This window comes from Peromyscus maniculatus, chromosome 2 (assembly GCF_049852395.1).
Source record: "Peromyscus maniculatus bairdii isolate BWxNUB_F1_BW_parent chromosome 2, HU_Pman_BW_mat_3.1, whole genome shotgun sequence".
Classification (NCBI taxonomy): domain Eukaryota; kingdom Metazoa; phylum Chordata; class Mammalia; order Rodentia; family Cricetidae; genus Peromyscus; species Peromyscus maniculatus.
In genome coordinates this window covers 29,632,011-29,657,648 of record NC_134853.1, presented here as the reverse complement: position 1 = coordinate 29,657,648, position 25,638 = coordinate 29,632,011, and the positions used below count along the sequence as shown (strand labels likewise).

The following is a 25,638-nucleotide window of genomic DNA, read 5'->3' as shown; positions in this document are numbered from 1 at the left end:
CTGTCACACTGTCCTCTGTCACACTGTCCCTCTGTCCTCTGTCACACTGTCCTCTGTCACACTGTCCCTCTGTCCTCTGTCACACTGTCCCTCTGTCCTCTGTCCCCTCTGTCCTCTGTCCTCTGTCCTCTGTCACACTGTCCTCTGTCCTCTGTCCTCTGTCCTCTGTCACACTGTCCTCTGTCCTCTGTCACACTGTCCTCTGTCCTCTGTCCTCTGTCCTCTGTCCTCTGTCCTCTGTCCTCTGTCCTCTGTCCTCTGTCCTCTGTCCTCTGTCCTCTGTCCTCTGTCACACTGTCCTCTGTCCTCTGTCACACTGTCCTCTGTCCTCTGTCACACTGTCCTCTGTCCTCTGTCACACTGTCCTCTGTCACACTGTCCTCTGTCACACTGTCCCTCTGTCACACTGTCCCTCTGTCCTCTGTCACACTGTCCCTCTGTCCTCTGTCCTCTGTCACACTGTCCCTCTGTCCTCTGTCACACTGTCCTCTGTCCTCTGTCACACTGTCCTCTGTCCTCTGTCACACTGTCCTCTGTCCTCTGTCACACTGTCCTCTGTCCTCTGTCACACTGTCCTCTGTCCTCTGTCACACTGTCCTCTGTCACACTGTCCTCTGTCACACTGTCCCTCTGTCACACTGTCCCTCTGTCCTCTGTCACACTGTCCCTCTGTCCTCTGTCACACTGTCCCTCTGTCCTCTGTCACACTGTCCCTCTGTCCTCTGTCACACTGTCCTCTGTCCCTCTGTCCTCTGTCACACTGTCCCTCTGTCCTCTGTCACACTGTCCCTCTGTCCTCTGTCACACTGTCCCTCTGTCCTCTGTCACACTGTCCCTCTGTCCTCTGTCCTCTGTCACACTGTCCCTCTGTCCTCTGTCACACTGTCCTCTGTCCCTCTGTCCTCTGTCACACTGTCCTCTGTCACACTGTCCCTCTGTCCTCTGTCACACTGTCCCTCTGTCCTCTGTCACACTGTCCCTCTGTCCTCTGTCACACTGTCCCTCTGTCCTCTGTCCTCTGTCACACTGTCCCTCTGTCCTCTGTCACACTGTCCTCTGTCCCTCTGTCCTCTGTCACACTGTCCCTCTGTCCTCTGTCACACTGTCCCTCTGTCCTCTGTCACACTGTCCCTCTGTCCCCTCTGTCCTCTGTCCTCTGTCACACTGTCCCTCTGTCCTCTGTCCTCTGTCCTCTGTCCCTCTGTCCTCTGTCACACTGTCCCTCTGTCCCCTGTCACACTGCACTGGTGAGGTCGTTGGTTCCCATGACTACTTCTGATGTCAGGAAGATCACTGGGATGCAGAAGTCAAACAGCACACTTTGGTGCTGCTGACATCTAGTCAGTTCTAGTCAGTTCTAGTCGGTTCTGGTTAATTCCCGATGTTCTGACAAAGTCGATAGGTTGATGCTGGCAACTTTCTACAACATTTCATTGCTCTTACGGAGGAACATCAGTCTCACTCCATCTTTCCCACTGACATCAGACTCTTTTAAAACACTCACACTGACTGGTCTAGGTTTTAATAAACCATGTAATATCAACAAGAAAATTTGTAAAGCCCACTTATCCACGCTGTCCTCACTTCGTTCGCACACCAGTTGTTCTTGTATATTTTAAATGTATTGTCTTGTTTGCTGACATGTACACTTTTGGCTCCGTGACAACCACAGCCTGCCTTTATTCTTCAGTACTTTTGTTATTTACACAGTAACTCTACTGTCCCTTGTCCTTCGTAATGAACCTTTTGCTTTAAGAATTCACAGATTTGTAGATATCTGAGTTTTCAAATTTGCTAGTACAGGAAATAGTTCCCCTTATACCTAATCATGTAATTCATGTTTAAAAATTCCTTGACAAATTTTGTATAACATTGTTTACTATCAAAGACTACATTATGCTTCAAGTCATTTCCAGAGAGGTCATATAAATTATACCCCATCAGTAATATATGTATATCTTTATAACCTAACTTCTGTGAGATATATTTAAAATTATTAATGAAGTTGAACAACTTTTTTATATGTTTTATGTAAAATTCCTTTTTTTTTTTTTTTTTTTTTTTTTTTGCTGTTTTCCTAAAAGGAGCTCCAACTACCTCAGGAACAATGGCTGATTAGTTTTTCCACATCCTAAAAAGTCACCATGGGATTATCACTCAGGAGTCTGTCCATTGCAGGCACTTACAGGTTGTTTCTCTTAATACTAACTTGCATCTTCATCCTCGTCACAAATTTTAAAGGACCGAGTGGCATCTTTTTGTTCCAGCAACAAAGCTAGAATTTCCAATATTTCTTAGATGCTGGTGACGTCATAACTCTCAGATAGTCAGTGAAAAGTATCTTCAGCCTCAGATACAGGATACAGCATCGCAACCTTCCATCAGCATGGTGAATATTGCAATACTTTATTGGGAGAAACGTGTTCTGAACGCGCCATAGAGAATGCACAAACAAGCTTTTAGCATACCCCACGGTAAAGGGCTCAAGGTTTCTTACTCAGCGTTTGTATAAATAAAGAACTGAAATTGGCGACTTCCTGCAGGTTCTGCCACCATGTTTCCTCAGAGGCTAACCTGTTTGCTTTTTCTCAGTTTAAGGCCAACAGTCCAGCTGTGAGTTTTCAACTAACGGGGGAGACAGATGATATCTTCATGATAGAAGGGGATGGACTTCTGTATTACACCCGAGCCCTGGACAGGGAAACAAGGGCAGTTCATCATCTCCAGGTGAGCCGAGGCCAGTGGGGTGCAACTCCAGCCTCTGCAGCACCCTTGCTCCTGGAGTCCCCCGGCACCTCCTGAAATTTGCGCACCCAGTACAATCCTCATATGACCTCCCTCCCTCCCTCCTTCCCTCCCTCCCTCCCTCCCTCCCTCCCTTCCTCCCTCCCTCCCTCCCTCCCTCCCTCTCCCCCTCCCTCGACACTCCCCTCTAAAACCAGCTACAGAGTGGTGTGGCTTTTTGACCAGGGTAATTAATCCACTTTACGCGGCCAAAGTCCTCAGACGGCTGTACTCATTCAGGTGCTGGCGCTGAACCCCAGCAATGAGCCTCTGGTGTGCACGGGTGCTTGGCCTGTGGCTGTTGTGTGGACTCCACACTCACAATGCAGGCAGCATCGATGCTGGGCAGAGCCACTGGCGCCCCAGAACGCAGAAGGAACAGACAGTCAGAGTTCTATGGGAAATGCCCTTCCCTTTTCATTTCCCCATAGCTTCCCAGTGGGTGTCTGAATAGCTAGAAAGGCAGAGAGCTAACTGAAAAAGAGCAAGCGGGCACTTGTCTGTCGCTTTCTGCCATGGGCTCTGTAGACTGACCACTGTGCCAGCTCTGAGGAGTTGTGGCGCAGCATCATCTGCAGCAGGGTGTGCCCCGGGTCCAGTAGCCTTCATGATGGGAAAGCTGTGGCCATCATCATCAGGCTGGCTTAACTAATTGGACTCCCATTTTAGCAGCACACAGATTTGGGCTTTTGTGGGTTCTGCAGTCACCAGGCCATTGACCTTTTGAGTTTTAAGTTCCTTTAAGTGACTTTTGGGCATATGAGCTGAAGTCCAGGGACACTAAGGCAGTTTTCTTTTCTTCAACAACAGCTTGCAGCACTGGATTCTCATGGAAGTATAGTGGAGGGCCCAGTCCCCATCACCATAGAAGTCAAGGACATCAATGACAATCGACCCATGTTTCTCCAGTCAAGATATGAAGGCTCAGTGAGGCAGAACTCTCGCCCAGGTAATAGGCAGGAGCCTGATTATGTCTGTGACTAACGACAGGGTGTATGATAGAAGAGTGGGAGTGTGTGGCTGACAGTTGTCACACCCACGCCTTAAGAACTTACTTTCTTGTGTAAATTTCATAGCGATCTGAATATTGTTTGATATTACCTATTGCTCTGGTCCAGAATCCCCCATCCTTGGCCCTGTTGCGTCTTGTGTACTGTAGGATGCTGGAAACGCTCCCCACTCTAAGCTGTGACAATAAAAATGTCTGTAGGAGGGCTGGAGAGATGGCTCAGTAAGGGCCCTTGCTGCTCTTCAGAGAACCTGAGTTGAGTTCCGAGCACTCATGCTGGGTGGCTCACAATCACCCGTAATTAGCTCCAGGGGACCCAGTGCCTTCTGGCCTCTGTGGGCACATATTCATCCTCCCTACATGATCAAAAACAAAGTAAATCTTTAAAAGAGTCTTGAGAGCTTGCCAAATGTACCGTGAGAGGCAAAACTATGCTTCTTTAGTGAACCTTCAAATACCATATAGCTCTAGAACACTCAGGAATTGTCTGAAAAGACGAGCTTGCTCCCCAAAGCTTGTGGGGAGCTTACAGCCACCGTGGTCCCCTTTCCCATGGCTGTCCCCAGCTGCGGTCCACCCCTTCTCTTGATATTTCCATCCACTCCTATCAAGAGGGCATTTGTGTTACTTGACCTTTCCTTTCCCTGTCTTCAGTCACGGTTCGGGGAGAGCTGCACTGTCCCTGTCCCCTGTCCCTGGGAGGCATACCAAGACTCACTGATGCAGACTTCACTACATCAGAATCTTTCAGACAGTAACATCTTTTCTTTTCATGAATCAAATCTTCAAGACAAGTGATTTTCAAAATTTGGGGGCTCAGGACTTCTGTGTTAACTTACAAGTTGGGGGGAACCTACACAAAATTTTAAACCCATGGATTTTACCTAGTGGTTTCCTAGCTGGTGTTTAATAGCTGATTCTCCTGGGGTGAGTGAGCAGAAGAATGATTCGTGGCATTTGCAAGGTTTCATGGTACAAATACTCTACCATGGCCTATTTCAAATTACCAGTGCTGTTGATAAGTGAGTTTTATAGACCTTGGGTCTGGTTAGTTTTAGTGCATGGTGTTTTTATTTGCAACACTTTTTATAATACATTTTATAAAAAAAAAATTAAAAGTAATTGACTCAAAAATCCCCGAAACTTCAAAACTGTGCTCTCACAAGGGGAGTCCAGTGCAGCACTGGTTAACATCTACCAGCATGTATGTCTTAGAAATTAAAAGTTTATTAAATAATTTAAAAGAACACAGAGGGTTTAATGAAAAGTGTATTTTTCAAAACAAAATGATTTTGTCATAGTGGGAAAAATGACATTGTTTTAATCTTAGCAATTTTCTTCAGTGTCTGGAGGGATAAAAAAACAATTGGGTTAATGGTCTATTTCTACATTCTTGCTGCTATCAGATGCTATTTTGGTTGAAGTAGCATGTGACAAAAATTAGCCTCATACAGATCTGTAGTTTAGGAAAAGAATATCTTAATAGTGATTTCAGATATTGTGGAATTCTTTGATATAATATCAAAACTTGAAATGTGGGTGTTTCTTACAGATAAGTAGCAGTTGTTAATGGTGTATTTTGTACTATTTTTTACATTAAAACCCATCAAATTATCTTGGTCTTAAATAGATCTTTCTCACATGTGATTTCTAACATCATAAACTTCTTGAAATATGCCCAGGACTCTCATAGTCTCCCGGACCACACTTTGAAGAAACCCTGCTGCAGGGAGATGGAGCAAAATAAAGATTCATTTCTCCACTTAGGAACTTGGAACTTTCACATTTCATTTCTGCGTCTCAGGAAGCAAACATGGATATAGATGGCTGAAGCTTTAATTCTCCTTTTCTGTGTATGCTTTGTTACCAGGAAAGCCTTTCATGTACGTCAATGCTACAGACCTGGATGATCCAGCTACTCCCAATGGCCAGCTTTTTTACCAAATTGTCATCCAGCTTCCCACAGTCAACAATGTTATGTACTTTCAGATCAACAATAAAACTGGGGCCATATCGCTTACCCAAGAAGGTAAGTCAGGGCCAGTCCTTCATGAATCTGTCAGAGGAAGGGCTGTCACCTTTGGAGACATTCCCTTTCTTCTCCTCCCCTACTCACTTTAGGATCCCAGGAACTGGATCCAGTTAAGAATCCCTCCTACAATCTGGTGGTCTCAGTGAAGGACATGGGGGGCCAGAGTGAGAATTCCTTCAGTGACACCACATCTGTGGATATTACTGTGAGGGAGAACATCTGGAAAGCGCCAGAGCCTGTGGAGATCACAGAAAACTCAACTGATCCTCATCCCATCAGAATCACCCAGGTAGTGTCACGTGATGTGTCTACAGCTAACTAAGATCCGTACCTTGTGGTGTAGAGACCTATCCCCATTGTCTTCAGTCATTGTTCTACTAGATACCTTTTGCATTGTGTAATTAGCAAATTAAGTAACTAAGGCCCTACATCTCTGCTGTTTATCATCACCAGCAGAAAACTTGCACACACACACACACACACACACACACACACACACACACACACACACACGCACAGAGTCAGAGAGGAGACTTCACTCACACTCACTTTCGGAGGAGATGCTGTGGTGTTTTATTGTTCACATCAAGCAGTGTGAACATGGCTGCTTTATAGCGGGTTATGTGACATGTGGTAAACCCTCAGTCCATGTTGTTAGTAGCCATATCAGGGAAGCCGGCTCTATCGATGTATCACGTCTTACTATAGAGCACTTTCTGTTGCTGTTTGTAAAATAACTCTAGGGGTTGGCAGTTATTTTTAGCTCTGAAATCTTCCAGACTTAAGTATTTGAGGGCGGGCACCTCATGTATGCACCTCATGTCTCTACAGAATGAATGGAGAAAAGTCTAAGGTAGTTGTTCTCAACCTGTGGGTCGAGACCCCTTTTGAGGTTGACTGACTTTCACAGGGGTCGAGTATCAGATATCATGCTTATCAGATATGTACATTACAATTCATAACAGTAGCAAAATTACAGTTTTGAGATAGCAATGAAAATAATTTTATGTTCCACGACATGAGGAACTGTATTGAAGGGTCGAAGCATTAGGAAGGTTGAGGACCACTGGTCTAAATAATCTTCTATTGATCTTAATTCATCTTAATTGTGGGTTCTAGAAGCACATCATACATCATGGTTTAGTCTTAGAGTATTTCAGCTATGAAGTACACTTGGCTTCATAAACGAATGTTACATCCAGTCAAAGTTCTGGAAGAAAACAACCCACAGACTCTTCCATGTGTTTGCAAGGATTGATTTAGGGAAGGAAGAATTCCCTTGTCTGCTTTTTTAAAAAATTAGTTTAGGTTGAAAATTTAAAAAAAAAAGTAAGTCAGTTGTCCTAAGAAATCACCAGCAGGCAGGGTTGTGAGAAATCGTGAAGTGAGAGGCAAGAACTGGTTCCTTGTCAGTCTGTTTGTCCATCTCTTCTCAGCAGTCCCTTTGGCCACACAGGTGCAGTGGAATGACCCGGGGGCTCACTATTCCTTAACCAACAAGGAGAAGCTGCCACAGTTCCCATTCTCAATTGACCAGGAAGGAAATATTTATGTCACGCGGCCCTTGGACCGAGAGGAAAAGGATTCAGTAAGTAAAAGGGAAAGTTTCACAGGTTATCGCCTGTGACAGATCCTATGTCTGCTTACAGTTGAGGACGAAATTAACTCTGCATTGAAAAACCTGTGTTCTAGATCCTAGAAGTTTATGGGTTCTCGAAGACACGATAATTTGATAGCTTTCCCACAAGCCCATCCCATTTTATTCCCCTCCCCCATTTCTCAGTACTAAGTACATTGACCCTAAGGCCAGAGACGGTAAGCGAAACTGTTATTTCTCTACCTATTAAGGTGGACGGTGAAGGAGTCTTAACACTGATCTTGTTATTGCAGCATGTTTTCTTTGCATCTGCCAAGGATGAGAATGGAAGACTACTTGCATTCCCACTGGAGATTCATGTGAAAGTTATCGACATTAATGACAACCCACCGACATGTCCGTCTAAAATGACTGTATTTGAAGTCCAGGAGAATGAAATAGTGGGTAAGAAATGAGAGCTGTCCGATGCTGTGAGCCTGCCTTCCTTAGTGCTTCTGGACCCCTTTCTAGCCTGGAGCGTCTATTCTGCAGCCCCTGTCCACGTCTAGTGCAGCATAGAGATGGGCGGTACCTGAGAGTCACACAGGCACAGTGTCTTCAAGGTGGGACTTTTATAACTGCGCCAGCACCATTGTTTTTAATGGCAGCTACCCTCAGAACTACCATCACCGCACAACAGCAGCCTATGTACATCTCCAGGAGTGTCTCCCTTGCAAGATTTCCCTTCAGTTATCTTATTTGACTGCTAAACAACTTACTGTAAAGAGATAAAACCTCATTCAACTTGCTAAAGGACTTGATCATTTATGTCCACAGTCAGACACCCCACAATGAGTAGGCAACACCATGTTCAGCTTACCCCCGAGTCTCCTTTCTAGGAAGCCAAGGGTAACTGGGGAAGCTGGCCAGTGAAGCTGAGCCCCAGGCTTAGTTGTCCTCTTGATCTTCCAACATTTGAGAAGACTGTCTCTCCTGACAGCTTTAAGTTTGTATGGGAACACTGTAAGAGTGTTAGAGGCTTTGGAGTTTGTTGTCCCTTCCCTGGATTTGGGACTTTGGTCTGTTGCCTTCTTGGAGCTGAGCCATTGAGTAGGCTGGTGTTTCTTGTGTGTTTGAGTGGTGTGCTTTCTAGGTTTGCGAGACTGGCAACTTTGCTCTCCTTGTGGGTGGGGCCTACCTGTCTAGGGATGGATGTTCTCACTTGTGTCCTTGGATGCTTCTGCTCTGGCTGCACACAGCTTTGACACAGCAGCTGCTTTCCTGGTGGCTTGGCTGGTTTTCCTGCCTCGTGGTCCTTCTCTTCCTCTGGGGGTTGGATGTCACGCAGAGGTTGCTATCCATGTGTCCTGGGGAGGTCTTCTTTGTTTCATTTATTGCAATTCTTGCTTCAATGGGAAGGGTTAAATCATAGCTTGAGGCTGGGCGGTGGTGGCGCACGCCTTTAATCCCAGCACTCGGGAGGCAGAGGCAGGCGGATCTTTGTGAGTTCGAGGCCAGCCTGGTCTACAGTGCGAGATCCAGGAAAGGCGCAAAGCTACACAGAGAAACCCTGTCTCGAAAAACCAAAAAAAAAAAAAAAATCATAGCTTGAAAGATTTCAGTAGATATAAAGAATAAAGTGACAATTGTATAATGGTGTAGTACATAACAGCCAACAAATGCTTTAATGAAATCAGGGATGGCCTGTGGTGCTGAGGAAAGGTGGGAAAACCTGTACAGACCTGTGTAGATGATACCCTGTGTCTCTTTATATGGGGCTGCACATAGGTTATATTTGTTATCTATTGCCACATAACAAATTGTCCCCAAATTTAGCAGTTTAAAATGACAGACACTCATTACGTCAGTTTCTGTGAGTCATGAACCTGATTGAAGCTCAGTTTGGGCCTCTGACTCAGAGGGACAGGAAGAGGGAGGGAGACAGAGAGAAGCGATATGGAAGTCACAGCATTTCTCTAACCTGATCTTGGAGGTGACATCCCAACACTTGGACCACATGCATCCATCAGGATCGAGTATTGGGCTCCACTCACGACGGGAAGGTGGAAGTCATGGAGATGAGGAGCGTTGGGGCCGTTTGAGGGTGCCTAACTCATAGGGGAAGAGGACAGCGTAGTTTTCTTAGACTGGTGATGTCATTGTTAGTAACATAAATTGTTCAGGAGCTCAGTATGCTACCTGTTTCTTGTGAAGTAAGAATTTATTTTGTAAAAGTGCTTCATGAAGTCTTTAAAGGAAGAGGAATTCTATTATAAATCCCTAGATATATTTTCTGTCTGCAGCTCGTGGGAGGCTTAGATGATGCAGCTCCTTCCCGAGGGCTTGCTGCTCAGTTCAGCTATCAAGACACACACAAGTAGAAACATTAACACACAAATCACCGATTTACTTCTCTTAAGGTCACAGTGTCCTCTTTGGTGTCTAGGTACAGTCGTTATCTTATAGGGCTTATATTCCCAAGTCTTAGCAGAACCAACTGTAATTCCTGAATCTTACCTGGGACCAAGACCAGAAATTGTAGACTCTCCTGAGGTCCCTCAACTTAAAATATTCCTAGATGCTCTTAAGTGTTGCTGTGTATGTCCCCGAATCAGCATGGGTTGCCCTTGTCGTGAGTCCTTCAGAGGCAGGGTGCTCCTTTCACTTCCGGTTCATCCAGAGCCCCCCTGCTCTCACCAAGGGATGTCTGTGGTGCCGACAGTCCTCATTATGCCTCTGGCAGATGGAAGTTTCCTGTGGAGAGAATAGCCTCACGTTCTTAGCATCACATGTACTTACCTAGGGGAAGTGTTCAAAATGCTCTTAGGGGAACACGTGTTGCCACGAAGTTTCCCCAGTTGTGATGCATCTGGAAAGAAGCAGCTGCTGCTACATGAGTGCAAATTCACAGCGGTCCCCGAGTCTGGCCCACGTGTGCTGTGGGTGCCCGGTACCACTGCAGATACAGAGTCCCCCATCCGTTCTCTGAAACCCAACCCTGTAAGAGTCTAAGTAAGCCAGTGGAGTGAACTGATGTAAGTGAAGGGTGTAATCCAATCCAAACAAATCTTCAAATACTCACTTCAAATAAATCTCAGGTGGGATTCGTACTTCGTGTAAGGAAACCCACAGTTCCCATTCCCATTTTATGGATCTGGATGACCCCCAAACCTATCAGAACTTGCCCAAAGCTGGTAGGACATAGACTCATACCCACTGACCTCTAGAGCTCCTGGGGCAAAACACTCACAGGCATGGAATACACAGGGCCATAGCATGTGGCGTGTGTGTGTGTGTGTGTGTGTGTGTGTGTGTGTGTGTGTGTGAAGTGAAAGAGAGAGAGACAGAGAGAGAGAGAGAGACAGAGAGAGAGAGAGAGAGAGAGAGAGAGAGAGAGAGAGAGAGAGAGAGATCCCTCCTTTCTCAAAGCAAACAGAACAACAAATAAAAACCCAAGGTGGGCAGCTGCTGAGGAAGGATGCTAAGGTTACCCGCTGACTTCCACATCCACATGTAAGTACACGAACACCAACAGACACACAGGCACGTAGGGTGAAGACTCAATGGTGGGCCTCAGTCTAATCTGATGGAGTTCCTGTGATAAATTTGGATGCCAAGGTACAGAGGGAAAACGCACAGGGAGGAAGAAATAGGGAGCCAGCTTGGAGGAAAGCGGCCTTGCCAACACTTGATTTCATGTTTCCAATCTCCAGGACTCTGAGAAAGCAGGTTTTTGTTAATCTCTCAATCCACAATACTTCAGGCCAGTATTGGCTAACTAACCTACCCCAGTGTTCAACCAATCAGACCATGGAAAAATGCAAGGAGCCAAAATAATTCTAAACATCTTTGTTCATTACCCCAGATAGTTCCCCGTGTTTTCTCAGAAGCGGCTTACGAATCGCACGGAGCTGACGTGAGTGGTGGTCTTCCTCTCCACAGGTAGCAGCATCGGGTTCTTTACTGCCCGTGACATGGATGAGGCAAACACGGCCAACAGCATTTTGAAGTACAGACTTGCAGACCAAACCCCCAAAGTTCCCTCAGACGGACTCTTTCTCATTCAAGAATACGAGGGGAAGGTCCAGTTAGGGAAACAGTCCTTGAAGAAGCAGGACAACCCTCAATACAACTTAACAGTCGAGGTGTCCGACAAAGGTGAGTCTCGCCCTGCTCTGGTTGGTAGACACAGTGATTTTCCTTCTACTTAAGTTTTGAGAGGCTGTTCTCATGCCAGTAGAATCCTCTGATTCCTCTGTGAATCTGAGAAACCCAGATGTGGCTGTTTTTTACAAGAGCTGGCCATGTGGATTAGACATTTCCTTGCTTTGGTCCTCTGAGAACCAGGAGTCAAGGGGGAATCAGGACCATCTATCTCAAAGGGGACACCTTTGAGAAGAACAGCAGGGAAACTCTGCAGTCTTGGAGATCACCAGACAGCAACATTCGCTTGACCATGACGGACGGACGGACGGACAGACAGAAGGAGCACCGATGGTTCTGGACCAGGAGCACCCTGAGGAGAATTCCAAATGGCTGTCTGGAATTCCGCAGTGTGTTATCTCTGGGGATGGGCCTGTCTTAGCATCACTACTGGCTCAGTAATTGGCTGGGGGAAGCCTATGGGAGATGCAGCTTTGGTGCAAATGCAGTGTTGGTCACAGCATAACAGTGCAGCATCAGGCTATTGGTCTAGTTGCAAGAGTCTGCCAGGCACAGTCACACACACACACACACACACACACACACACACACACACACACACACACACACACACACACACACACCAGAAAAACAGATTCTCTTTCCTGGTCCTTGCTTTCAGTATCTGCAGATGACAGTGGTGGAGAATGTGTCTTGGAGAGTTCTGCCTTTTCCTGTCAGCTTCTAAGTGCCTGCTAGACAATACCAGGAGACATTTCCCGCCAATCCTTGTATACTGTCAAAGCAGGTAGTTCTTAACCTCTGATGGGCAGAGAAATCTTTAAGGATCTCATGGAAATTTCCCAATCTCAGACACATGTCCAAATCCACAGACAAATGTGCCACTATTTCTGGGGCATTAGATTCCTAGAAGGTAACTGTTCCATGAAATACTTCTGTGGTTGTTTTCCGAGGACCACAGCTTACATAGGTGTGGAAAAGAAAAGAATATTGGTCCATATGTATTTCTCGTTTTTTTTGCTTTGCTGTGGGTGTTGATATCCTGAGAGAACTTGAGTTTAGCAAGCTCTAATACAAAATGCCTGTCTGTCAAGTTCCCAGGGAAGCTAGTAACTTGATGCATAATGAGGATCTGAAGCTGTTTAGCACTATGTTAAAAGGTACAGTTAGGGGATTGTAATAAATCCCCGTACCCATGGTGAAGTGGCAGATTCACACTATCAGCCACCCATGCTTTCAGGGTCTGATCACCACACAAAGCATCAGGGATGCCCAGATGAACAAGACCCAGTATCTGTCCCTAAGGGAGTGCTCCTTTTGTCAAGAAAGTTGGACACACACATCAACAAGCTGTAGGGACACATACAAGGGAGACATACACGGACAAGGCGGGGGGGGGGAGCAGGTAAGGCCATCAGGGGTTAGTTTACCTAACCCCAAAGTTTAGGTGAGCTAGGTTTTGAAGGATAACTTATGGAAGAGTGGGGATTCCGTGTGTAAAGACATCAGAGTCTGTAGTAGTTGAAAATGTAAGAGTGTAGGGGAGCTGGAGGGACGGCTCAGTGGTCAAAAGCTCTGGCTGCTCTTCCAGAGGGACCCTGTTTGGTTCCTAGAACCCACGGTGGGTGGCTCACAACTGCCTGTGACTGGTTCCAGACGATCCAGCATCCTCCTCCGGTCTCTACAGGCATCCATCAAATGATCAAGGGTTGTCACATGCATCTGTAATCTCGGTCCTGGGGAGTCTGAGACAGCAAATGTTTCCTCAGGGCTCATGCCCAGCCAGCCTAGCCTATTTGTCATGTTCCAGGCCAGTGAGAGACCCAAGAAGAAAAAGGTGGATAGCACCTGAGGAATGACACCTGAGGTCACACACACACACACACACACACACACACACACACACGCACGCACGCACGCACGCACACACACGCACGCACATGTTCATGCGCACATGTGAATAAGAAGGAAGAGCCTGGTAAGCAGAAAATGCATCATTGTCCCAAACAAGTCTTCTGCAGAGACTAGAGCCAGCAAGTTCAGAGCCTTGCACCAATGTTGCCATTTCTATCTGTAAATGTTCTGGGGATCAGCTCCAACTTTAATCAATATCTGTTTGGTTATAACCAGATTAGGAATTATATTCAACTTCTTGGCCAATGCATTGAGCACAAGCTCTGGGGTGACTACGTGGGCAGATCAGTGAGGACAACAGCCGGGAGTGGAAGGCTTTCTCAAAGGGGGTGGCCAAAATAGGTTAAAGGACACACAGTTAAGGGAAGCTAACAGGAGGTATGATGTGTGTGTGTGGGGGGGGCGGTGAACAGGGGGTGAGTGGAGACGTTCACCTTGAATCTTGAAAGGACTTCAGGAGATGGGAAGACCTGTTGTGCTCATAGACAGGGACGAGGGACATGCCACCATTTTCTTCTGTCTTTCCTCCCGTCTCCTGCCAGCCCCCACTGGCAGAACCTAACTGTTAGTGGAAGGACAAGGACATCACTGGTGAGGTTGATCCAGCCTGGATCTGAGCACAGTGCAGAGTAAAAAGCTAGCACGGAATTCTGGCCCCACTATCAGTCATGTGACCTTAAGCGGGCTTCCTAATGTCTCTGCTTCCTGGCTTCTGCATTTAAAAAGTGAATGAGGACGATAATGGTGCACACATTATGAAGTAACTATGTCAAGAGATGGCAAGGCCTGTCACACAGGCGTGGGACTCACAGAACACTAACGTTTGTGTTGGGTTGAGGACCTTGGTTTTGTTGTTCTCCACATTGTGTAGCTGAGCTGATGGGCACAGAGACATACAGTGACACCCCATGTTCTCAATCTCTGGTGTATGAAGGGCCAGAATTCAAGTAATGGGGTTCAGAGCCCAGTGCATTGTATCATAGTTCAAAGATGGCAGCACCCTTCTCCCCCAGTAAATTACTCTCCTCTGTCATTCTGGCTTCCCCCTAGGCAGCCTCCCACAACATACCTGCCGGCCATGCCCATCTTGGACCTTAGATACAACTGCTGATTCTAATCAGTCTTTGACTTGTCAAACCACCCCCAAAGCATGTGCCATTTCCCCGGGTTCTGTGAGCTACCTCTCAGCCTCCCTTGGAGGTGCATTACGCCACTTTCTCCCTTACTTGGAGGAGAGGAAAGCCGGGGGCCTTGAACCTCTCTGCCGTGTCAGATGGGACTATCTGGGCAGATGTACTCTGAGAAAAAAAGACAGCCTGTGAGACGCTCAGCAGTATTGTTGCAAGGGACAGTTTCACTTTGGACGTCAGAGACTGCATATCATCCACCTGTCCCAGAAGGGAGGCTGCTTCACAGAAAAACAGCCATCTTGCATGGCGGAAAAGCCCTCCCTCGCATTGGGCAGTGGGAAGCTCAGGGAAGCATCTCAGGGCCCGGTCTGGCTTCCACATCCCCTTGATGACCTGCTTGTGGTGAGGTGGGGCGCAGAGCAGCCTCCATTCACATCAACTGTGAAATTGTGGCAGCGGCTGTCACGTCATTTGCCTATCTATATCTATCTATCTATCTATCTATCTATCTATCTATCTATCTATCTATCTATCTATCTATCTATCTATCTATCTATAGATAGATAGATAGATAGATATAGATATATGATTGTATTTTTTACCAAGTCCTGATGCTAATGCATGATTTCCAATGAGAATTTCTGTGGTATGACTTTGGTTTTCAGATTTCAAGACCCTCTGTTTTGTGCAAGTCAACGTTATTGATATCAATGACCAGATTCCCATCTTTGAAGTATCAGACGTGAGTAGATGTCACCATTTGTTTTATTGTTAGTTTGATCGTATTATCGAATCTGAATAAAACACAAAGTACCAGGTAGTCTGGTCAATGTACCAACAAAAACCAGGGAACATCTTCAGCATAAGTCCTCAGGGATGCTAGGATGTACTGATAGTACCTGGGGATATCTGTTCATAAACTCCTGCTAGCAACTCATTTATTCCAAAGGCTGCTTAAAAGCTACAGCCACAGTCCTCTTCAGATCGAAAGGTGAATGGCTGCTTGTGCATTGTCATAGCGTTTGCATGCAATAGACAGTAGGTGAAGAGCTACTTGATCTTTTCCAAGCATTTGGCATAAAATATTAGCATCAGAAACACTAACAACTTGCCGGGCAGTGGTGGTGCATGCCTTTAATCCAAGCACTCGGGGAGGCAGAGGCAGGTGGATCTTTGTGAGTTCGAGGCCAGCCTGGTCTCCAAAGCAAGTTCCAGGAAAGGCACAAAGCTACACAGAGAAACCCTGTCTTGGGGGAAAAAAAAGAAATACTAACAACTTTAACTCATTTTGTATTAAACCAGGTAAGAGGAAAGGGCAAGGGAAAAAAATCTCTGGCTTAAGCCTAAAAATGTGTTCCATATATTTGTGATAATTCGAATTAGGTGTAGAGTAAGAAGTATCAATGTAGAAAGGACATCAAGGAAAATGCTATAGTCATGGAGTGGCATTATCATTGCTCCCTTAAAAGGGATGTCTTGATTTATTTAGCTCAAGGGAGAGTGAAGACCATTTGACTAGCTTGTTATGTTAGAAGTCAATTTTGAGGCAGTCCAGAGCCCTCTGATGGTGTTCATAAATCAAAACAGGGACAAGGCTGTGACAAAGAAGGGAATTGATTTATGGTAGGGCTCAGAACCGTAAGAAGTGTGATGAGATGTAACTTGTCTAACAGGCACTGAGGTTAAACAAGCATGAAATAAAGAACTCATTTCTTCTCGGCCTCCATCCTCTAGGGCATTTTATCCCTTTCCCATGTTGCGTCTTCCCTGCATTTCACCAGACTGTGGTCAAGCAGATTGAGCAGAAAAATTCTGCAGTGGAGACTTTAAAAGCTTGGAGATACAAACATGGCTGGAGAGGAAGTGGGCTTTCTTATTCTGTTGCCAGCATTGTCTCTTGGACCCTGGCTGTTACCATTTTGAGATCATGATGTGGGAAGAGTGGGCTTCAGGGGAACCAGAATGCTTTATGGGAGAGTGAGGAGCATGGGCTCTGGAGGTTTGGGTTTTGTCACACCATGCTGGCCTGGGTGGGGGTGACCCTTGCCAAACGTCACTGGAAGGTTTGCCGCCTCCAGGGTATTTTGCTGCTCATCTTTCACAAGCACTGGTACCAGGCATTCAGGGGCTTTACATGTACCATCTCTCTTAAAACGATAGGTTGCATTTTCCCATTAGACAAGTGATCAAGCCCATGTTTAAAGAAATGTGATAACTACATCACTCAACCAACAAATAGCAAGTTTAGGATTAGTGGCCAACTCTGACTTCAGTGTTTTGAGCTCTTAATCTCTATTGCTTAGCAGATTCAAGAATTAGAAGTATCTGTCACTTCATAGGCATTTCACATATTATGACTATTTATATCATTATTATTCAAATAATTATAGTTATTAAGCGTGTTGGGTGTTGGAGGGGAAATCTATTTTAGAATCCTTCTAGAATGTCTAAGATGTTATGTTTCTTGGTATAGACTTCAGTTCACAAGTACAAATGATGTGAAAGCAACTGTATCGTGTTCATGGGAAGCTGTGCTTGGTGTTAGTGGCAGCTGTGACCTCAGCCCTGAACCCAGGGACACTTGTGCTTTGGCAGTTAAGCTCGTTGACAGTGGACACTGTGTTTCCTTTCCCTCCCCGTTTCTTCCTCAGTATGGAAACATGACTCTCCCTGAAGACGCAGCCATCGGATCCACCATCTTGGTCATCCAAGCCACAGATGCTGATGAGCCCTTTACAGGGAGCTCTAAAATCCTGTACAAGATCGTACAGGGAGACGCTGAGGGAAGACTGGAAGTCACCACAGACCCCCAGACCAATGCAGGATACGTCAAGATTAAAAAGGTAGAGAGCTCACTTAATGGTTTTTATTAATTAAATTTATTCATTTATTTTTATATCCCGACTGCAGTTTCCCCACCCTGTCCTCCTCCCATTCCTCCCCCCCTCCCGTCTGCCCCTTCCATTCACTCCTCTGTTTCTGTTCAGAAAGGGGCAGGTCTCTCATGAGTATCAACAAAGCATGGCTTATAAGACTAAGCTCCTCCCCTTGTATTAATGCTGGGCAAAGGGACCAGAGTGTTAGGAACAGCCCCTGCTACCACTGCTAGGAGTCCCACAAGTAGACCAAGCTGCTCAAGGGACCTAGGCTCCCATGCAGGCTCCCAGACTCTGTGAGCTCCTATGAGCCCAGGTTAGTTGTTCCTGTGGGTTCCCTTGTGATGACCTTGACCCCCGCCACCCCCCACCCCCCCAGCAGAATTCCTTGAGATTGGCCCAGTGCTTGGCTGTGGGTCTGCATCTGTTTCCATCAGTTGCTGGGTGAGCCTCTCTGATGACAATTGGGGTAGTCATCAGTCTATGAGTATAGCAGAATTTCGTTAGGCATCATTACATTGACATTTTTTTCTCCAATCATGTTTGATTCTATCCCAGGTCTCTGGACCATCCAGCTTGGGACTGGTCTGTCTGCAATATCTACTGTTCCTAGATTTTAAGGTGGCTGTGGCTGTAGGGTTAGGACAATGACTGGCATTTTCAGATGTCTTTTGGGACAATTTGGAACTCAATGCTGTAAAAACCTGGCAAGAAGATGCCTCAGTTCCTCTTCTATTTGTACCTTGAGTGAGGATGGGATTTTAGATTAATTTCTTATTTTTAAGTGTGTGTGTGTGTGTGTGTGTGTGTGTGTGTGTGTGTGTGACTGCAAATGCCCATGAAGGCCAGAAGAGGTCATGCAATGTGGGTAACTGGAAATCATTGTACTCCAGGGATGAGACTGTAGATGCACATTCCTTAAGTGATTAGCATGCCCACAAGGAGGCTCTGGATGCATGTTCCTTAAGTGATTAGCATGCCCACAAGGAGGCTCTGGATGCATGTTCCTTAAGTGATTAGCATGCCCCCATACAGAGCTAAGCAGGAAGGTGACCTGAAGTTTTAAGACAGAAGACACAGATGTGAAATGGGAAAGGGATGGCAGACTTTTATCCTGCTTTTAGCTAGCCTGTGAGTCCAAATGAGGGCTCAGTGTTTTCACCAAAAGGAGCTTGGAAGAACTGTAACTCCATCCTTCATGGCATTGCCCTGTTTTCCCCATTTCTAGAAAGATTGGAGAGTTTGGAGATAAAGTAGTAATTCAAAGTTCCCACTTCTTTCTCCAGGGTCCCTCCAACCTTCCCTCAGCCTACTCCTGTCCCTCACCATGTACCTGAGTCTTGATTGTTTCTTCTGTAGCTGCTGGGTTTGTGTTAGGACTCATAAGGGTTTACCAGATGTCTCATCTGGAGCCAACACACAACATTATCCAATAGGTGTTGAGCTGAAGCACTTTTCACAGGGGGCTTTCAAAGCCTTCCGGTTAAGCGGAGAGAGGGCAACAGAGAATCTGCTGAAATACTGCCTGCTGGTTGGGGCTGCAAAGGAAAAGCCGAGGACAGTTTGGAACTAGAGTAATGGAAAGCTGAAATCAAATGCCACAAGTGAAGGCCAAGTAGAGCAGTTGCCCAGAAAATGAAAAAGAGCAAAGGTAAAGATGATGGTGGCTCTGAGCCGAGCTACAGGCTAGCCCCTGATGCTTAAATGTGAAATGGTGCCCTCAGTCTTGTGTGTTTGCACACTTACTCTCAAGCTGGTGCCGTTTTGCGAGGTTGTGGAACCTCCGGGAGGTGAGGCATTGCTGGAGGCAGTGGTTCACTAGGGCCAGAGCTAAGAAGTTTTATAGCCCAGCCTTCCTGGCCGTCCAGTTCTTTGCTTTCTGGCTGCAGACAGGACATGGCCAGCCACACCTTCCCTGCTGTGGTGATGTGCCTCTCCTTAAGTGGTGAGCCAAAATGGGTCCTTCCTCCCTTACGCTGCCTCTTATCCAGTATTTGGTCACAGCAACAAGAAAAGATTGCACGGTTGTCACTCACACCCCATGTGACGAAGGTGCCCCCTGGGCTCTGCAGAGTTCAGGGTGTAACCCAGAGCCCGCGGAAGTCCGTCATTTGGAGGAGGAGCCATCACAGCTCCCCTTCCATTCCCGGCTAGCTCCACAGAGAGCGAACCTGGGGAGGAGAGGGAAGGGGCCCCTGCCACGCACGGTGGTGTGATTCTCTTTCTCCTCCGCCACTCTAGGCTGTCAGGGAAGCTAGGGGGACATATGTCATTTTTTTTCTTTGTGATATCTTATCATGTACCACCCCCAGCTAACTTGACCATGTGTGGTTGGATCCTTCTGTAGAGGAGAGCTATAGTTATCCTTCGGCATAAACCTTATATGAGGTGGGATTATAGTGGCCACTCACCAAACTCTTCTCATCCTGATTTGGTATGTTGCTGTACTTCCCATGTCTAGAATATCACTTGACACATGATACATGAAGGTATTAAGTGTTGCTAGACTGATGAATAATTGAAATTTGTTTCATGTACAATTACTAATAGTCACACAAGCAACTGCTGAACCTGCATGTTAGGGTCCTGAAGTCTCAGCTCTCTGTTCCCCAGGCACTGTAACAACAGAACTTGAGTGACAGAATTTGGCAGGCTGATCACTGTAAGGTAATCTCGGAACACAGCTGGAGTCCTGGAACTCTGAAGGGTACAAACTGTACCAGAGGCTTAAACTCCTGTTTGCAGTGATCAAGAGAGATACTGCATTTAAAACCCAACTAAGTTCTTAAACATGCTCTTCCCCATAACACCAAGCATATCTCTGCAAGAGTGTTTTGCCAATGGACAGACACAGTGCTGATGGACAAGGTAGCCGGAGGTTTCCATGGCTTCCTCTGGAGCAGGGACCTTAGATTAGGGTCTTAGTGCTAAGCAAAACAAACCCTCAGGGATGGAGTTTTGCTTAGGATGTATCAACTTTTAGCCCATTGGATATAGAAGAGCATGAGACAAATGTATATGTTCATATTTTGTATTTTGGAGTGTGGATTTGGTGTAAGTGTATGGTGTATGCTCATGTGTGAGGGTGCATGAGGAGGCCAAAGGAGGATGTTGAGCATCCTCTGTATTACTTGCCTCCTTATTCCCTTGAGACAAGGTCTCTCACTGAGCCTGGAGGTAGGCTGGCAGCCAGCAAGCCCCACAGATAGCCCTGTCTCCAGCGACACACATGGCCACGCCTAGCCCCAACCCCGTCTTATGACATGGGCACTGGAGATTGGAGCTCAGTTTCTTGTTCAGCAAGCACTGTTATCCACTAAGCCGTCTCCCTACCCTCACCCACAATGAGTGGTTTTGCCAAAGTGGCTCACACTGGTTACAAACTCCACAAGGTGGTTTCTTAAGAAACCTCAGTCTTGCTTGTATGCTCTTGTTTATGGATATGTCAAGGGCCCAATCAGTCGCTTTTAAAGGTCAATCACTTTGGGGTGTGATTAAACATACCCCTGAACCAGGGGCTGCACCACAGCCTCTTCAGAAGAAAGCCCAGAAACCAGGGATTTTGAAAAGGTTCCTATGCAATGCTCTGGAGCCCCGGGGCCGTGGATGATCAGGCTCTCAGGGCTGGGCTGGTATCAATAGCGAGGAATGGTGTTTGTTATTGTTTATTATCCTAGTACTTCCTGGTACATCAGTATTTCTCCTGAGACCTCCTTTCTCAAAATTTGGAGTTTGCTTTGGTTTTTACTTTTATATAATTTTTTGCCCCTTCCCCACTATGGGCAGTCCTTTTGAATTCTTGAGTCATGGATGCTTTAACTAGCTCGGGCATCAGCTGCAAAGCCAGTATGCGCATGGTTTCTGTGTGGTGGAAATGTGAAATGTCCTGCCCTGGACCCCTGCTCTCAGCATGTTGTCTGTTTCCAGACAGAATCTAAATCCCTAGCTTGGCCTTTTAAGGCAGTTGGGCGCAGAGGGGGAGTCTGGACAGAGGCAGGTTTTCTGCTTATCTGATGAACGTGTCCCCATGGGTCTCTTGGCTGGCTTCATCCACCATGAAAGCCTGCATGGATGGATTCAGCAGTGTCTGTTGAGAGTTGCTAATTTAATGCCTTCCATTCGAGCTTTCCATGGTTGTTGCAGCAGGGCTGCTTGGGTGGTGGTCAGATGTGAAGGCTAGGTAGAGAGTACAGCCGCTCAGCAGTAAACTCCCTTTGTTTCCTGTCTCTCTGTTCACTAAGTATTGAGGGAACACTTCTGAAACCCAGCCTGGCCTTGCAGGTCAAGAATCAAGTCTCATGTCTTTGGCTTGATGTCTAGCATTCTCTGCCATCTTTCTCTTTCGGCCTTGTGTGATCTGTTCCAGCGCCACAGCGCCTCTTCATCCGTAGACACGGGCGCTCATCACCTTACCCCTGTAGCTCTAGGGCCGGAGTGGATGGAAAAGCTAGGCAGGAGACTCAAGGCTTGTGTGGTGACCAGGGTGGAAGGCTTCATTTGCCTAGGTGTGTAGACAGTTGTGATGTCTACTTGAGACTGGAGTAGAGCCACTGCTGTGGCAGGCTGGTGTATCAAGTTGGAGTCCCATCTGTCTCTGTCTTCTTGGGTTGACTTTCTAGGGGGTTCTTCCTTCCTGCTGGGTTTACTGGACTCTTACTTTAGCTGGACAGCATTGTAGTGACCCTCTGGGATTTGGAGTGATTCCCAGGATTTCTGAGCACACAGGAGTCCTATTAGACCATTGATCATTAGATCAATAAGCCATTGATGCCCAGCAGCCAATGGGCACTTATTTCTATGAACAGCCTCTCCTTTTATTAAATAAATGTCATTGCTTCCTATGTTTTCCTGCAAGTGACCCTGACTGGTGATTCTCTCTCCCAGGTTTCTCATTGTGCTTATGAATTAGGGGTTTAGTTGTCAGAATATATGTATGGGTGAGGGATTTCTTAGGGAAAGGATGGTCTCCATAATTTTCTCTCCATTGAAACTGTCAAGGATCAAGCCTTATTTGTGTATCCTCTAGCTGCTATACTATGGGTACTGTGTGTCAGGAAGATGGGAAGTGAGAGGAACATGCCTCAGTTCTTCCTGTCACAGAGCTGATGGCCAGTGATGACACAGAATAGTAACACGGCTAAAGCCCTGGCTTGGGTGCTGTGTAGCTGCAGAGGAGGAGAACCTTGCCCGTTTCAGGCTCGGTGGTGGGATGAGGGAAAGGGATGAGGAGAACAGTACTGATCAACTCCTGAGGGAGAATTCCTTTGATGTCAGGATGGCGAGCTGAGTCAATGCCGTGTGTGTCTGTCTGTCGCTCCATGAGTGGCTATCACGACCTGTGTAGCTGCTGAGAAAACGACATAAGGTCAGGCCCACATATCTCAAGTCCTCCAGAGGCGTGTGTCTAGATAAAGTCACGGCTGCTGCTTCCTCCATATAGCTTTTAGCTTTGCTTTGGTCCTCCTTAGTTTTTGAGGTTCCTTTGAGAATTTGACCAGCTGACTGGGGCCAGCAAGATGGCCCGGTGGATGAAGACACTCACTCCACAAGCCTGACAACCTGTTTGATCCTTGGGACCCATGTGGGAAAAGGAGAGAACTGACTCCCACATGTTGTCCTTTGATCTTGGTACATGTATCATGCATGTATGTACCAGCATACATACACACACATACAAACAAATAATGGGATTTTAAAAGCCCATATGTCCTCATCCTAGAATAAGAAACACACACACACACACACACACACACACACACACACACACACACACACACACACGCAGTATTGAGATTTCAGTTTCCGGGGGTTTAGAGTCCTATGGGATCCTCGAGTCCAGAGATAGTGGCCTATGGCAGGGGTTATCAGCCCTTCTTGGTCTTTCTCCTCTTAGCGAAGTGTGGACTTTGCTTAGAGGGGGACATGCAGTCCCATGGGGCCAGTTGTTCATAAGATAGCTAAGTCTTCCTGTGCTGGCACATGTAGTTAAGCCTATGCTTGAAAACTTCCAGAATTGGGAATGGACCACTCTCTGAATCAACTCTTTCTTTCTTAGGTAGCCTGCTGGTTAAATTCTCCCACACATGAGCCAGAAACAGTGTCCTGTTCTCATTCCCGGTCCTCTCTGGCCACGTGGAATGGGAACACATCCTCCTCCTGGCATGGCCTCCGCTCCCCTCTCCTAGAATCTCTTACCTCGGGTCTTGGGTTCTGAATTCCCCATACCACGTGGACATCTCTGTTGTATGAATATTTTTCTAGCTGTCCTTGCCTGAGGAGAATAAAGTTTTTGCTGAGGGATGAGCAGGGTGTCCCAGGGTTAAATGAATCTGAGGAGGGCTGTGCTAGAGTCTTTCTTCCAGGACAGTCCATGGAAACACTCAGTGCCCTGATCGCACCTGAAGTAAAGCTGTATTTTTGGTTTTTCCCTGTGGTTTTCTTGAGAAGCACGTTTAGGTTAAGACTGTATGAGTTTTGAAGCAATGAATCCTTGAAGGGGCAACTCACTCCGAGGTTAACTTCTCTTGTCTTCTCCTCCACAGCCTCTAGACTTTGAAACTGAACCAGTTACCAGCATTGTGTTCCAAGCAGAAAACCCTGAGCCGCTGGTGCCCAACGTAATGTACAATGCTAGTTCTTTTGCCTCGTTCAAGCTGTTTGTGACGGATGTGAACGAAGTACCTGTGTTTCCCCAACTTATATTCCAAGCGAAAGTCAGCGAGGATGCTGCTGTAGGCACGAGAGTGGGCAACGTGACTGCCAGGGATCCTGAAGGCCTGCCTGTGAGGTACGGGACAGCAGAGCTGTGCAGGCCTGCTTGTGTGCCGCAGCCACAGCCAGGGAGCTAAGGAGGTCTGGGAAGTGGAGAAGCATCATGTACTGGCTTCAGGACTGAGCCAACGGAGCAGAAATCAGAAGCAAGGTCTCTGACCTTGGTTCAGTGTTTCAGACATGGGGCATCAAGTGCCATTCTGTCCCCTTGATGCAGGCCTCAGCTGAGATCAGTAAAGTCAGGAGGTGCCCCCGCCCAAGATTGGGTGAACCACGGCCAGTTCCCGGGTCTGAACTGTTGGGGTTCTGGAGAAAGCTCCTGAGAGAAAGTGGACTGGAGTTGTAGAGAGGTAAAAGCCCAAGTGAGTAGAGAAGGCCACCTTATAGGCCAAAGGGATTGTCTTAGTTGTAGGGATCTTGGGCTCCCCTTTTCCCTGGAGAGCTAGTCTGGGACAGTAAGACTCATTCCTCTCATTCCCAGAGAGACTAGTGTTCAAGGTGAGATGCTAACCAATGTGTAAATATTCCCATCTCAGCCATTCTCAATCTTCCCCACCCCCCCTTTTTTTTTGGTGCAACAGCCCCCACATACACTTGCCTCAACAATATACAATGATTAATTTGCTTACCACATGCACATATACACATTTGTATAATACCTATATGATCTTAAAGATCACATGGTTAGTAAGCATAGACAGGACTTGAACTCAGGTCTTCTGCTTGCCTTGTACAATATTGTCCAGAACGTATATGGCAAACAAATACTTCAGCATGACTAGCTGGTGCATGTAGTTTCAAATGACAAGTCTTTAAGTTTCTCTACACACTTGAGTGAAGTCTTACTTCCTATTGAGCTGTCCTAGAGACACTTAGGTTCAGTTATATGACTTAACTGATTATTTTGCATGGAGTGTGTTACTAGTTTGCTTACTAAAACAAAAAGTGTGAAGCAGGTAACTTTATTTTTAAGAAAGGCAGTTTATTTAGCTCATAGCTCTGGACATTATGGAGACAGCGCCAGCACAGGCAGGTGTGAAGGCCTTGCATGATTATTAGCCAAGGGCAACACCAGCAATGGGAAAGAATCGCATTGCAGACAGGAATCTGGACCGCTGAGGTCTCACAAGACCCAAGGACAGCCCATTTGGCCCTACCTCTCAAGGGTCTTGCACATGGCAAACTCACCACCTGAGAATGAGGCTTCTAACATGAGGACTTTTTTGGGCAACAAAGTTACCAAGGAGTGAGGGTTATACTGCATTATTCAGTGTAGAAATGACTCTATACATCCGATTCACAAGTCACGATGGGATCCAAAGTATCTAAATTCACAGCCCATTACTATCTAAGAGCTGCCTCTGCCTCCTTCAAAAATATTG

At 46.5% G+C, this 25,638-nt stretch overlaps 1 protein-coding gene across 3 annotated transcripts in view; it reads left to right on the top strand.

Moving 5' to 3' along the window:
- Cdh17 (cadherin 17) overlaps positions 1 to 25,638 on the top strand; it is a 95,684-nt gene that overhangs the window by 51,367 nt on the left and 18,679 nt on the right. For all 3 annotated transcript variants that reach the window (XM_076563887.1, XM_076563885.1, XM_076563886.1), the window contains exons 4-13: positions 2,593 to 2,727; positions 3,595 to 3,733; positions 5,664 to 5,822; positions 5,915 to 6,114; positions 7,282 to 7,413; positions 7,716 to 7,866; positions 11,344 to 11,559; positions 15,275 to 15,351; positions 17,261 to 17,452; positions 24,028 to 24,272. In XM_076563887.1, coding sequence (XP_076420002.1) covers positions 2,593 to 2,727; positions 3,595 to 3,733; positions 5,664 to 5,822; positions 5,915 to 6,114; positions 7,282 to 7,413; positions 7,716 to 7,866; positions 11,344 to 11,559; positions 15,275 to 15,351; positions 17,261 to 17,452; positions 24,028 to 24,272 — 1,646 coding nt within the window. The remainder of the gene's footprint in view (positions 1 to 2,592; positions 2,728 to 3,594; positions 3,734 to 5,663; positions 5,823 to 5,914; positions 6,115 to 7,281; positions 7,414 to 7,715; positions 7,867 to 11,343; positions 11,560 to 15,274; positions 15,352 to 17,260; positions 17,453 to 24,027; positions 24,273 to 25,638) is intronic.